This window comes from Electrona antarctica (genome assembly GCF_951216825.1).
Source record: "Electrona antarctica genome assembly, contig: scaffold_512, whole genome shotgun sequence".
Classification (NCBI taxonomy): Eukaryota; Metazoa; Chordata; class Actinopteri; order Myctophiformes; family Myctophidae; genus Electrona; species Electrona antarctica.
The window spans coordinates 19,495-34,534 of NW_027638186.1; the positions used below are offsets into that span (position 1 = coordinate 19,495).

The 15,040-nt window shown below is 47.7% G+C and overlaps 1 protein-coding gene across 1 annotated transcript in view; it reads right to left on the reverse strand.

The window, feature by feature from the left end:
• Positions 1–15,040, reverse strand: part of LOC306918317 (adhesion G protein-coupled receptor E5-like) — a gene marked incomplete at its 3' end in the record, with an annotated part of 80,316 nt that overhangs the window by 17,490 nt on the left and 47,786 nt on the right. The window contains exons 6-9 of the mRNA XM_079531207.1: positions 14,952–14,995; positions 12,942–13,031; positions 11,494–11,659; positions 3,950–4,072 (exon numbers count right to left, since the gene is read on the reverse strand). Of these exons, the coding sequence (XP_079387333.1) occupies positions 3,950–4,072; positions 11,494–11,659; positions 12,942–13,031; positions 14,952–14,995 (423 nt within the window). The remainder of the gene's footprint in view (positions 1–3,949; positions 4,073–11,493; positions 11,660–12,941; positions 13,032–14,951; positions 14,996–15,040) is intronic.

Here is a 15,040-nt window from a genome sequence, read left to right on the forward strand (position 1 = left end):
TGGAAGATTTAGAACACTTTCCTGGGTGTCTTTATGTGTGTGTAGTTTTATATATTTTAGATTTTAGCAGTGATAGACCAGTGTCTCTGATGTCATGGTCATACTGGGCTCACTTACTTACTTCCTGGACTACAATTCCCGTAATGCTTTGGTGCACTGCTCCTCCTTGTGGATAGGGGGAGGGGTTGTCTTACTGAGAAGGGTTGTCTTACTGCTCTCCTACATATACTTCTATTGGCTTCAGTCCAATGGAGGCTCTCCTACATATACTTCTATTGGCTTCAGTCCAATGGAGGCTCTCCTACATAGACTTCTATAGGCTTCAGTCCAATGGAGGCTCTCCTACATATACTTCTATTGGCTTCAGTCCAATGGAGGCTCTCCTACATAGACTTCTATTGGCTTCAGTCCAATGGAGGCTCTCCTACATATACTTCTATTGGCTTCAGTCCAATGGAGGCTCTCCTACATAGACTTCTATAGGCTTCAGTCCAATGGAGGCTCTCCTACATATACTTCTATTGGCTTCAGTCCAATGGAGGCTCTCCTACATAGACTTCTATTGGCTTCAGTCCAATGGAGGCTCTCCTACATAGACTTCTATTGGCTTCAGTCCAATGGAGGCTCTCCTACATAGACTTCTATTGGCTTCAGTCCAATGGAGGCTCTCCTACATAGACTTCTATTGGCTTCAGTCCAATGGAGGCTCTCCTACATAGACTTCTATTGGCTTCAGTCCAATGGAGGCTCTCCTACATAGACTTCTATTGGCTTCAGTCCAATGGAGGCTCTCCTACACAGACTTCTATTGGCTTCAGTCCAATGGAGGCTCTCCTACATAGACTTCTATTGGATTCAGTCCAATGGCGGCTCTCCTACATAGACTTCTATTGGCTTCAGTCCAATGGAGGCTCTCCTACATAGACTTCTATTGGCTTCAGTCCAATGGAGGCTCTCCTACATAGACTTCTATAGGCTTCAGTCCAATGGAGGCTCTCCTACATAGACTTCTATTGGCTTCAGTCCAATGGAGGCTCTCCTACATAGACTTCTATTGGCTTCAGTCCAATGGAGGCTCTCCTACATAGACTTCTATTGGCTTCAGTCCAATGGCGGCTCTCCTACATAGACTTCTATTGGCTTCAGTCCAATGGAGGCTCTCCTACATAGACTTCTATTGGCTTCAGTCCAATGGAGGCTCTCCTACATAGACTCCTATTGGCTTCAGTCCAATGGAGGCTCTCCTACATAGACTCCTATTGGCTTCAGTCCAATGGAGGCTCTCCTACATAGACTTCTATTGGCTTCAGTCCAATGGAGGCTCTCCTACATAGACTCCTATTGGCTTCAGTCCAATGGAGGCTCTCCTACATAGACTCCTATTGGCTTCAGTCCAATGGAGGCTCTCCTACATAGACTCCTATTGGCTTCAGTCCAATGGAGGCTCTCCTACATAGACTCCTATTGGCTTCAGTCCAATGGAGGCTCTCCTACATAGACTCCTATTGGCTTCAGTCCAATGGAGGCTCTCCTACATAGACTCCTATTGGCTTCAGTCCAATGGAGGCTCTCCTACATAGACTTCTATAGGCTTCAGTCCAATGGAGGCTCTCCTACATAGACTTCTATTGGCTTCAGTCCAATGGAGGCTCTCCTACATAGACTTCTATTGGCTTCAGTCCAATGGAGGCTCTCCTACATAGACTTCTATTGGCTTCAGTCCAATGGAGGCGCTCCTACATAGACTCCTATTGGCTTCAGTCCAATGGAGGCTCTCCTACATAGACTTCTATAGGCTTCAGTCCAATGGAGGCTCTCCTACATAGACTTCTATTGGCTTCAGTCCAATGGAGGCTCTCCTACATAGACTTCTATTGGCTTCAGTCCAATGGAGGCTCTCCTACATAGACTTCTATTGGCTTCAGTCCAATGGAGGCGCTCCTACATAGACTTCTATTGGCTTCAGTCCAATGGAGGCTCTCCTACATAGACTTCTATTGGCTTCAGTCCAATGGAGGCTCTCCTACATAGACTTCTATTGGCTTCAGTCCAATGGAGGCTCTCCTACATAGACTTCTATTGGCTTCAGTCCAATGGAGGCTCTCCTACATAGACTTCTATTGAGAATGGGGACAACCAACTGGGACAAGTCCTGGCCCGGAAGTATAGGCAGAAATGCACTGGACTCGGGGCAACAGCCCAGCTTTAATGATCTTAAATCCCTTTATTTTAAATTGTTTTGTAGTAATAGTAAACATTAAAGAGACTTTAGTTGACACTGTACAATACTTTAAAACAGTTGTCATGTTGCACACATGCTTAAAATAGCTCTTATTTGCGCCGCCCTCGTTGAAAACAATGTATTTCCAACTCCAGGTTGTCTCAGTTCAGGCTGCATGAACAGCGCTCGGTTTCTGCCCCCCCAATGCCCCCTCAATGTCGCAACTCTCCTCTGAGACTGCTCTGGGTTTCTGCCCCCTCAATGTCGCAACTATCCTCTGGGACGGCTCTGGGTTTCTGCCCCCTCAATGTTGCAACTCTCCTCTGAGACTGCTCTGGGTTTCTGCCCCCTCAATGTCGCAACTCTCCTCTGGCACGGCTCTGGGTTTCTGCCCCCTCAATGTCGCAACTCTCCTATTAGACGGCTCTGGGTTTCTGCCCCCTCAATGTCACAACTCTCCTCTGGGACGGCTCTGGGTTTCTGCCCCCTCAATGTCGCAACTATCCTCTGGGACGGCTCTGGGTTTCTGTCCCCTCAATGTCGCAACTCTCCTCTGAGACTGCTCTGGGTTTCTGCCCCCTCAATGTCGCAACTCTCCTCTGGGACGGCTCTGGGTTTCTGCCCCCTCAATGTCGCAACTCTCCTATTAGACGGCTCTGGGTTTCTGCCCCCTCAATGTCACAACTCTCCTCTGGGACGGCTCTGGGTTTCTGCCCCCTCAATGTCACAACTCTCCTCTGGGACGGCTCTGGGTTTCTGCCCCCTCAATGTCGCAACTCTCCTCTGGGACGGCTCTGGGTTTCTGCCCCCTCAATGTCGCAACTCTCCTCTGAGACTGCTCTGGGTTTCTGCCCCCTCAATGTCGCAACTCTCCTCTGGCACGGCTCTGGGTTTCTGCCCCCTCAATGTCGCAACTCTCCTATTAGACGGCTCTGGGTTTCTGCCCCCTCAATGTCACAACTCTCCTCTGGGACGGCTCTGGGTTTCTGCCCCCTCAATGTCGCAACTATCCTCTGGGACGGCTCTGGGTTTCTGTCCCCTCAATGTCGCAACTCTCCTCTGAGACTGCTCTGGGTTTCTGCCCCCTCAATGTCGCAACTCTCCTCTGGGACGGCTCTGGGTTTCTGCCCCCTCAATGTCGCAACTCTCCTATTAGACGGCTCTGGGTTTCTGCCCCCTCAATGTCACAACTCTCCTCTGGGACGGCTCTGGGTTTCTGCCCCCTCAATGTCACAACTCTCCTCTGGGACGGCTCTGGGTTTCTGCCCCCTCAATGTCGCAACTCTCCTCTGGGACGGCTCTGGGTTTCTGTCCCCTCAATGTCGCAACTCTCCTCTGAGACTGCTCTGGGTTTCTGCCCCCTCAATGTCGCAACTCTCCTCTGGGACGGCTCTGGGTTTCTGCCCCCTCAATGTCGCAACTCTCCTATTAGACGGCTCTGGGTTTCTGCCCCCTCAATGTCACAACTCTCCTCTGGGACGGCTCTGGGTTTCTGCCCCCTCAATGTCACAACTCTCCTCTGGGACGGCTCTGGGTTTCTGCCCCCTCAATGTCGCAACTCTCCTCTGGGACGGCTCTGGGTTTCTGCCCCCTCAATGTCGCAACTCTCCTATTAGACGGCTCTGGGTTTCTGCCCCCTCAATGTCGCAACTCTCCTATTAGACGGCTCTGGGTTTCTGCCCCCTCAATGTCGCAACTCTCCTCATAGACGGCTCTGGGTTTACCAACCTGGGTATGTTCCGTTACCGCTGGCCGTCTGCCAGTCAATGTCCAGAGCAGCGTTCTCATTGGTCAGACCGTAGATTGGCCCAGTGGGCGGAGTCACTCCCCTCCTCACAGCAAGCTTTGCCTCTATACGCAAAACAGAAAACCCACGTCAAAGTGTGTGTGTGTGCGTGTGCATGTGTGCATGTGTGCGTGTGTGCGTGTGTGTGTGTGCGCGCATGTGTGTGTCCTAGTGCATGGGTTCCCAAAGTGGGGTCCCTGGGGGTACTTAAGGGAGTTCCAGGGGGTCCCCAGCTAAATGATGCTTTGGAACCAAATGGAACCTTATGGGTCTGTAACTCTGAGCGTGTACAAATGGAACCAAATGGACCCGTTAGGGTCCATTTGGTTCCATTTGAGTTCAATTAGCATTGATTTTAAAAATATAATTTGGGAGTCCCAGAGATAGAATTGCCATTAAATGGGGGTCCGTATAGACTAATGCATGTCAAACTAACTGGGGGTCCTTGAAATGAAACGGGTTGAGAATCACTGCTAGAGCCGTAAAAATCATCTCTTATGGGGGTCCCTGGCATATCTCTTCAAATTGGGGTCTGCGGGGCTAATTAGAGTCAATTTGGGGGTCCTTGACATGAAAAGGTTTGTGGAACCACTGTCCTATAGTGTACCTGTGTGGTTGGTTTCTAGGTAGTGGGTGTGGTTGTCTCCTAGTCCTATAGTGTACCTGTGTGGTTGGTTTCTAGGTAGTGGGTGTGGTTGTCTCCTAGTCCTATAGTGTACCTGTGTGGTTGGTTTCTAGGTAGTGGGTGTGGTTGTCTCCTAGTCCTATAGTGTACCTGTGTGGTTGGTTTCTAGGTAGTGGGTGTGGTTGTCTCCTAGTCCTATAGTGTAACTGTCTGGTTGGTTTCTAGGTAGTGGGTGTGGTTGTCTCCTAGTCCTATAGTGTACCTGTGTGGTTGGTTTCTAGGTAGTGGGTGTGGTTGTCTCCTAGTCCTATAGTGTAACTGTCTGGTTGGTTTCTAGGTCGTGGGTGTGGTTGTCTCCTAGTCCTATAGTGTACCTGTGTGGTTGGTTTCTAGGTAGTGGGTGTGGTTGTCTCCTAGTCCTATAGTGTACCTGTGTGGTTGGTTTCTAGGTAGTGGGTGTGGTTGTCTCCTAGTCCTATAGTGTACAGGTTGGTTTCTAGGTAGTGGGTGTGGTTGTCTCCTAGTCCTATAGTGTACCTGTGTGGTTGGTTTCTAGGTAGTGGGTGTGGTTGTCTCCTAGTCCTATAGTGTACCTGTGTGGTTGGTTTCTAGGTAGTGGGTGTGGTTGTCTCCTAGTCCTATAGTGTACCTGTGTGGTTGGTTTCTAGGTAGTGGGTGTGGTTGTCTCCTAGTCCTATAGTGTACAGGTTGGTTTCTAGGTAGTGGGTGTGGTTGTCTCCTAGTCCTATAGTGTACCTGTGTGGTTGGTTTCTAGGTAGTGGGTGTGGTTGTCTCCTAGTCCTATAGTGTACAGGTTGGTTTCTAGGTAGTGGGTGTGGTTGTCTCCTAGTCCTATAGTGTACCTGTCTGGTTGGTTTCTAGGTAGTGGGTGTGGTTGTCTCCTAGTCCTATAGTGTACCTGTGTGGTTGGTTTCTAGGTAGTGGGTGTGGTTGTCTCCTAGTCCTATAGTGTACCTGTGTGGTTGGTTTCTAGGTAGTGGGTGTGGTTGTCTCCTAGTCCTATAGTGTACCTGTCTGGTTGGTTTCTAGGTAGTGGGTGTGGTTGTCTCCTAGTCCTATAGTGTACCTGTGTGGTTGGTTTCTAGGTAGTGGGTGTGGTTGTCTCCTAGTCCTATAGTGTACAGGTTGGTTTCTAGGTAGTGGGTGTGGTTGTCTCCTAGTCCTATAGTGTACCTGTGTGGTTGGTTTCTAGGTAGTGGGTGTGGTTGTCTCCTAGTCCTATAGTGTACCTGTGTGGTTGGTTTCTAGGTAGTGGGTGTGGTTGTCTCCTAGTCCTATAGTGTACCTGTGTGGTTGGTTTCTAGGTAGTGGGTGTGGTTGTCTCCTAGTCCTATAGTTTACCTGTGTGGTTGGTTACTAGGTAGTGGGTGTGGTTGTCTCCTAGTCCTATAGTGTACCTGTGTGGTTGGTTTCTAGGTAGTGGGTGTGGTTGTCTCCTAGTCCTATAGTGTACCTGTGTGGTTGGTTTCTAGGTAGTGGGTGTGGTTGTCTCCTAGTCCTATAGTGTACCTGTGTGGTTGGTTTCTAGGTAGTGGGTGTGGTTGTCTCCTAGTCCTATAGTGTACCTGTGTGGTTGGTTTCTAGGTAGTGGGTGTGGTTGTCTCCTAGTCCTATAGTGTACCTGTGTGGTTGGTTTCTAGGTAGTGGGTGTGGTTGTCTCCTAGTCCTATAGTGTACCTGTGTGGTTGGTTTCTAGGTAGTGGGTGTGGTTGTCTCCTAGTCCTATAGTGTACAGGTTGGTTTCTAGGTAGTGGGTGTGGTTGTCTCCTAGTCCTATAGTGTACAGGTTGGTTTCTAGGTAGTGGGTGTGGTTGTCTCCTAGTCCTATAGTGTACCTGTGTGGTTGGTTTCTAGGTAGTGGGTGTGGTTGTCTCCTAGTCCTATAGTGTAACTGTGTGGTTGGTTTCTAGATAGTGGGTGTGGTTGTCTCCTAGTCCTATAGTGTACCTGTGTGGTTGGTTTCTAGGTAGTGGGTGTGGTTGTCTCCTAGTCCTATAGTGTACCTGTGTGGTTTTTTTCTAGGTAGTGGGTGTGGTTGTCTCCTAGTCCTATAGTGTACCTGTGTGGTTGGTTTCTAGGTAGTGGGTGTGGTTGTCTCCTAGTCCTATATTGTACCTGTGTGGTTGGTTTCTAGGTAGTGGGTGTGGTTGTCTCCTAGTCCTATAGTGTACCTGTGTGGTTGGTTTCTAGGTAGTGGGTGTGGTTGTCTCCTAGTCCTATAGTGTACAGGTTGGTTTCTAGGTAGTGGGTGTGGTTGTCTCCTAGTCCTATAGTGTACCTGTCTGGTTGGTTTCTAGGTAGTGGGTGTGGTTGTCTCCTAGTCCTATAGTGTACCTGTGTGGTTGATTTCTAGGTAGTGGGTGTGGTTGTCTCCTAGTCCTATAGTGTACCTGTGTGGTTGGTTTCTAGGTAGTGGGTGTGGTTGTCTCCTAGTCCTATAGTGTACCTGTCTGGTTGGTTTCTAGGTAGTGGGTGTGGTTGTCTCCTAGTCCTATAGTGTACCTGTGTGGTTGGTTTCTAGGTAGTGGGTGTGGTTGTCTCCTAGTCCTATAGTGTACAGGTTGGTTTCTAGGTAGTGGGTGTGGTTGTCTCCTAGTCCTATAGTGTACCTGTGTGGTTGGTTTCTAGGTAGTGGGTGTGGTTGTCTCCTAGTCCTATAGTGTACCTGTGTGGTTGGTTTCTAGGTAGTGGGTGTGGTTGTCTCCTAGTCCTATAGTGTACCTGTGTGGTTGGTTTCTAGGTAGTGGGTGTGGTTGTCTCCTAGTCCTATAGTTTACCTGTGTGGTTGGTTACTAGGTAGTGGGTGTGGTTGTCTCCTAGTCCTATAGTGTACCTGTGTGGTTGGTTTCTAGGTAGTGGGTGTGGTTGTCTCCTAGTCCTATAGTGTACCTGTGTGGTTGGTTTCTAGGTAGTGGGTGTGGTTGTCTCCTAGTCCTATAGTGTACCTGTGTGGTTGGTTTCTAGGTAGTGGGTGTGGTTGTCTCCTAGTCCTATAGTGTACCTGTGTGGTTGGTTTCTAGGTAGTGGGTGTGGTTGTCTCCTAGTCCTATAGTGTACCTGTGTGGTTGGTTTCTAGGTAGTGGGTGTGGTTGTCTCCTAGTCCTATAGTGTACCTGTGTGGTTGGTTTCTAGGTTGTGGGTGTGGTTGTCTCCTAGTCCTATAGTGTACCTGTGTGGTTGGTTTCTAGGTAGTGGGTGTGGTTGTCTCCTAGTCCTATAGTGTACCTGTGTGGTTGGTTTCTAGGTAGTGGGTGTGGTTGTCTCCTAGTCCTATAGTGTACCTGTGTGGTTGGTTTCTAGGTAGTGGGTGTGGTTGTCTCCTAGTCCTATAGTGTACCTGTGTGGTTGGTTTCTAGGTAGTGGGTGTGGTTGTCTCCTAGTCCTATAGTGTACCTGTGTGGTTGGTTTCTAGGTAGTGGGTGTGGTTGTCTCCTAGTCCTATAGTGTACAGGTTGGTTTCTAGGTAGTGGGTGTGGTTGTCTCCTAGTCCTATAGTGTACCTGTGTGGTTGGTTTCTAGGTAGTGGGTGTGGTTGTCTCCTAGTCCTATAGTGTAACTGTCTGGTTGGTTTCTAGGTAGTGGGTGTGGTTGTCTCCTAGTCCTATAGTGTACCTGTGTGGTTGGTTTCTAGGTAGTGGGTGTGGTTGTCTCCTAGTCCTATAGTGTACCTGTGTTGTTGGTTTCTAGGTAGTGGGTGTGGTTGTCTCCTAGTCCTATAGTGTAACTGTCTGGTTGGTTTCTAGGTAGTGGGTGTGGTTGTCTCCTAGTCCTATAGTGTACCTGTGTGGTTGGTTTCTAGGTAGTGGGTGTGGTTGTCTCCTAGTCCTATAGTGTACCTGTGTGGTTGGTTTCTAGGTAGTGGGTGTGGTTGTCTCCTAGTCCTATAGTGTACCTGTCTGGTTGGTTTCTAGGTAGTGGGTGTGGTTGTCTCCTAGTCCTATAGTGTACCTGTGTGGTTGGTTTCTAGGTAGTGGGTGTGGTTGTCTCCTAGTCCTATAGTGTACCTGTGTGGTTGGTTTCTAGGTAGTGGGTGTGGTTGTCTCCTAGTCCTATAGTGTACCTGTGTGGTTGGTTTCTAGGTAGTGGGTGTGGTTGTCTCCTAGTCCTATAGTGTACCTGTCTGGTTGGTTTCTAGGTCGTGGGTGTGGTTGTCTCCTAGTTCTATAGTGTACAGGTTGGTTTCTAGGTAGTGGGTGTGGTTGTCTCCTAGTCCTATAGTGTACCTGTGTGGTTGGTTTCTAGGTAGTGGGTGTGGTTGTCTCCTAGTCCTATAGTTTACCTGTGTGGTTGGTTTCTAGGTAGTGGGTGTGGTTGTCTCCTAGTCCTATAGTTTACCTGTGTGGTTGGTTTCTAGGTAGTGGGTGTGGTTGTCTCCTAGTCCTATAGTGTACCTGTGTGGTTGGTTTCTAGGTAGTGGGTGTGGTTGTCTCCTAGTCCTATAGTTTACCTGTGTGGTTGGTTTCTAGGTAGTGGGTGTGGTTGTCTCCTAGTCCTATAGTTTACCTGTGTGGTTGGTTTCTAGGTCGTGGGTGTGGTTGTCTCCTAGTCCTATAGTGTACCTGTGTGGTTGGTTTCTAGGTAGTGGGTGTGGTTGTCTCCTAGTCCTATAGTGTACCTGTGTGATTGGTTTCTAGGTCGTGGGTGTGGTTGTCTCCTAGTCCTATAGTGTACCTGTCTGGTTGGTTTCTAGGTAGTGGGTGTGGTTGTCTCCTAGTCCTATAGTGTACCTGTGTGGTTGGTTTCTAGGTCGTGGGTGTGGTTGTCTCCTAGTCCTATAGTGTACCTGTCTGGTTGGTTTCTAGGTAGTGGGTGTGGTTGTCTCCTAGTCCTATAGTGTACCTGTGTGGTTGGTTTCTAGGTCGTGGGTGTGGTTGTCTCCTAGTCCTATAGTGTACCTGTCTGGTTGGTTTCTAGGTCGTGGGTGTGGTTGTCTCCTAGTCCTATAGTGTACCTGTGTGGTTGGTTTCTAGGTCGTGGGTGTGGTTGTCTCCTAGTCCTATAGTGTACCTGTCTGGTTGGTTTCTAGGTAGTGGGTGTGGTTGTCTCCTAGTCCTATAGTGTACCTGTGTGGTTGGTTTCTAGGTAGTGGGTGTGGTTGTCTCCTAGTCCTATAGTGTACCTGTGTGGTTGGTTTCTAGGTAGTGGGTGTGGTTGTCTCCTAGTCCTATAGTGTACCTGTGTGGTTGGTTTCTAGGTAGTGGGTGTGGTTGTCTCCTAGTCCTATAGTGTACCTGTCTGGTTGGTTTCTAGGTCGTGGGTGTGGTTGTCTCCTAGTCCTATAGTGTACAGGTTGGTTTCTAGGTAGTGGGTGTGGTTGTCTCCTAGTCCTATAGTGTACCTGTGTGGTTGGTTTCTAGGTAGTGGGTGTGGTTGTCTCCTAGTCCTATAGTTTACCTGTGTGGTTGGTTTCTAGGTAGTGGGTGTGGTTGTCTCCTAGTCCTATAGTGTACCTGTGTGGTTGGTTTCTAGGTAGTGGGTGTGGTTGTCTCCTAGTCCTATAGTGTACCTGTGTGGTTGGTTTCTAGGTAGTGGGTGTGGTTGTCTCCTAGTCCTATAGTGTACCTGTGTGGTTGGTTTCTAGGTCGTGGGTGTGGTTGTCTCCTAGTCCTATAGTGTACCTGTCTGGTTGGTTTCTAGGTAGTGGGTGTGGTTGTCTCCTAGTCCTATAGTGTACCTGTGTGGTTGGTTTCTAGGTCGTGGGTGTGGTTGTCTCCTAGTCCTATAGTGTACCTGTCTGGTTGGTTTCTAGGTAGTGGGTGTGGTTGTCTCCTAGTCCTATAGTGTACCTGTGTGGTTGGTTTCTAGGTCGTGGGTGTGGTTGTCTCCTAGTCCTATAGTGTACCTGTCTGGTTGGTTTCTAGGTCGTGGGTGTGGTTGTCTCCTAGTCCTATAGTGTACCTGTGTGGTTGGTTTCTAGGTCGTGGGTGTGGTTGTCTCCTAGTCCTATAGTGTACCTGTCTGGTTGGTTTCTAGGTCGTGGGTGTGGTTGTCTCCTAGTCCTATAGTGTACCTGTGTGGTTGGTTTCTAGGTAGTGGGTGTGGTTGTCTCCTAGTCCTATAGTGTACCTGTGTGGTTGGTTTCTAGGTAGTGGGTGTGGTTTTCTCCTAGTCCTATAGTGTACCTGTGTGGTTGGTTTCTAGGTAGTGGGTGTGGTTGTCTCCTAGTCCTATAGTGTACAGGTTGGTTTCTAGGTAGTGGGTGTGGTTGTCTCCTAGTCCTATAGTGTACCTGTGTGGTTGGTTTCTAGGTAGTGGGTGTGGTTGTCTCCTAGTCCTATAGTGTACCTGTGTGGTTGGTTTCTAGGTAGTGGGTGTGGTTGTCTCCTAGTCCTATAGTGTACCTGTGTGGTTGGTTTCTAGGTAGTGGGTGTGGTTGTCTCCTAGTCCTATAGTGTACCTGTCTGGTTGGTTTCTAGGTCGTGGGTGTGGTTGTCTCCTAGTCCTATAGTGTACCTGTGTGGTTGGTTTCTAGGTAGTGGGTGTGGTTGTCTCCTAGTCCTATAGTGTACCTGTGTGGTTGGTTTCTAGGTAGTGGGTGTGGTTTTCTCCTAGTCCTATAGTGTACCTGTGTGGTTGGTTTCTAGGTAGTGGGTGTGGTTGTCTCCTAGTCCTATAGTGTACAGGTTGGTTTCTAGGTAGTGGGTGTGGTTGTCTCCTAGTCCTATAGTGTACCTGTGTGGTTGGTTTCTAGGTCGTGGGTGTGGTTGTCTCCTAGTCCTATAGTGTACCTGTGTGGTTGGTTTCTAGGTCGTGGGTGTGGTTGTCTCCTAGTCCTATAGTGTACCTGTGTGGTTGGTTTCTAGGTAGTGGGTGTGGTTGTCTCCTAGTCCTATAGTGTACCTGTCTGGTTGGTTTCTAGGTCGTGGGTGTGGTTTTCTCCGGTCGTCTCCAGCTGGGATCCAATCAGCCTCATGGCGTCCTCCACGACCACAAGCAGCCCGGTCACCTTGGCAACGCTGTCCAGGTTACCGGGAGACTCCAGCACGCCGCCCACTGCGTTGAACATCTGCTGTGCAGACACCGCACGCACGCACGCACGCACGCGCGCGCGCACGCACGCACACACACACACACACACACACACACACACACACACACACACACACACACACACACACACACACAGCGACGGAGACGTGAGTAAAGATGAGACATTCAAACGTGTATAATTAATTACGGTATGTATTCATGACAGTTTTCTGAAAAACCTACTGTAGCCTATGTTTCTATATCAGTGGTTCTCAAACTATTTCATGTCAAGGACCTCCAAAAATGTCATTGGCCGCCGACCCCCCCCCATCTGAAAATATGTTGTTCCAGTGACCTCCCCCAGAAGCAAAGATTTGAGTTAAAAACGTTCGCTCTGAAAGAATATATATTGAAAGATTCGCGCCACCTTTTTGCTACCTCTAGCATTGATCTGCTACCTCTAGCATTGATCTGCTACCTCTAGCATTGATCTGCTACCTCTAGCATTGATCTGCTACCTCTAGCATTGTTCTGCTACCTCTAGCATTGATCTGCTACCTCTAGAATCCTCTAGCATTGATCTGCTACCTCTAGTATTGATCTGCTACCTCTAGCCTTGATCTGCTACCTCTAGAATCCTCTAGCATTGATCTGCTACCTCTAGTATTGATCTGCTACCTCTAGCATTGATCTGCTACCTCTAGCATTGATCTGCTACCTCTAGCATTGATCTGCTACCTCTAGAATCCTCTAGCATTGATCTGCTACCTCTAGCATTGATCTGCTACCTCTAGCATTGATCTGCTACCTCTAGCATTGATCTGCTACCTCTAGAATCCTCTAGCATTGATCTGCTACCTCTAGAATCCTCTAGCATTGATCTGCTACCTCTAGAATCCTCTGGCATTGATCTGCTACCTCTAGCATTGATCTGCTACCTCTAGCATTGATCTGCTACCTCTAGCATTGATCTGCTACCTCTAGAATCCTCTAGCATTGATCTGCTACCTCTAGCATTGATCTGCTACCTCTAGAATCCTCTAGCATTGATCTGCTACCTCTAGCATTGACCTAGCATTGATCTGCTACCTCTAGCATTGATCTGCTACCTCTAGCATTGATCTGCTACCTCTAGAATCCTCTAGCATTGATCTGCTACCTCTAGCATTGATCTGCTACCTCTAGCATTGATCTGCTACCTCTAGAATCCTCTAGCATTGATCTGCTACCTCTAGCATTGATCTGCTACCTCTAGAATCCTCTAGCATTGATCTGCTACCTCTAGCATTGATCTGCTACCTCTAGCATTGATCTTCTACCTCTAGCATTGGGTTTCCATCGCTGGAGGTTCCGTTAGACAGGGCGTCACAGTTCTTCAACATCAGGGACCAGATTTCACTCAGACCGGACTGGGGGGGAGAGAGAGAGATGGGTGGGTGGGTGGTAGGGCATTAAAGTCATTTAGACCCGAGTTAAAAACATTCACTTTGAAAGAATATATATTCAAACATTTGCGCCACATTTTTACGATTTTTCAAAAATAGCAGACCTACAAGCTCATAGCGCGCCACTCGGTGGCGCGCTATGAGCTTGTAGATCTGCTATTTTTCAATAGCTAAATTATAACATAATGTTTAAAACACCAAAAGGGGTTCCCGCCCAAAATGGGTTAAGCAACTAGTCGACTAGTTTACTAGTCACTGACAAAAACTCCATAAAAACTAAATGAAAACTAAGCCATGATGACTAAAACTGTGACTAAATATACTGTCGATTTTGTCAACAAATAAAAACTAGACTAAAATGTTGGGCAGGGACTAGTGGACAAGAGATCCAGTATAAGTCATTTTACACTCATGGTTGCATGCTGAAAATAGCCGATCTACAAGCTCGTTGTGAGCTTGTAGCTCGTTGTGAGCTCGTTGTGAGCTCGTTGTGAGATTGTAGCTCGTTGTGAGCTCGTTGTGAGCTTGTAGCTCGTTGTGAGCTCGTTGTGAGCTTGTAGCTCGTTGTGAGCTTGTAGCTCGTTGTGAGCTCATTGTGAGCTTGTAGATCTACAAGCTCGTTGTGAGCTCGTTGTGAGCTTGTAGCTCGTTGTGAGCTCGTTGTGAGCTTGTAGCTCGTTGTGAGCTTGTAGCTCGTTGTGAGCTCGTTGTGAGCTTGTAGCTCGTTGTGAGCTTGTAGCTCGTTGTGACCTCGTTGTGAGCTTGTAGCTCGTTGTGAGCTCGTTGTGAGCTTGTAGCTCGTTGTGAGCTCGTTGTGAGCTTGTAGCTCGTTGTGAGCTTGTAGCTCGTTGTGAGCTCATTGTGAGCTTGTAGATCTACAAGCTCGTTGTGAGCTTGTAGATCGGCTATTTTCAGCAAGTGTAAAATCAGCCATTAGGACGGCATCAAGGCATATACAAATACATTTTGGTCGACTAAATCAACTGTAGTTGTAGTCGACTAAAATCTTGTGATATTTAGTCGACTACAACTAGACTAACACTAAAGCATTTCAGGTGACTGAAATGTGACTGAAACTAAATTAAAACTATTCAAGAGACTATCTATGACTGAAACTATTCAAGAGACTATCTATGACTGAAACTATTCAAGAGACTATCTATGACTGAAACGAAACAAGAGACTATCTATGACTGAAACTAAATGAAAACTAAACAAGAGACTATCTATGACTGAAACTAAATGAAAACTATTCAAGAATCTATGACTGAAACGAAACAAGAGACTATCTATGACTGAAACGAAACAAGAGACTATCTATGACTGAAACGAAACAAGAGACTATCTATGACTGAAACGAAACAAGAGACTATCTATGACTGAAACTAAATGAAAACTATTCAAGAGACTATCTATGACTGAAACTAAACAAGAGACTATCTATGACTGAAACTAAAATAGAAATTTGCTGCCAAAAACAACACTGGTCACTCTGGAGAGCTTATGGGCTGAAGATTATCTGCATGATGGTGTAATGAACTCACCTGGTCACCTAAGTCTGTTAATGAACTCACCTGGTCACCTGAGTCTGTTAATGAACTCACCTGGTCACCTGAGTCTGTTAATGAACTCACCTGGTCACCTGAGTCTGTTAATGAACTCACCTGGTCACCTGAGTCTGTCTGTTAAGTAACTCACCTGGTCACCTGAGCCTGTTACTGAACTCACCTGGTCACCTGTGCCTGTTAATGAACTCACCTGGTCACCTGAGCCTGTTAATGAACTCACCTGGTCACCTGAGCCTGTCTGTTTGAACTCACCTGGTCACCTGAGCCTGTCTGTTTGAACTCACCTGGTCACCTGAGCCTGTCTGTTTGAACTCACCTGGTCACCTGAGCCTGTCTGTTTGAACTGGTCACACTTCAACTCTGCAACACATCACAAATATGACAACAAACTATAATATTAACAAC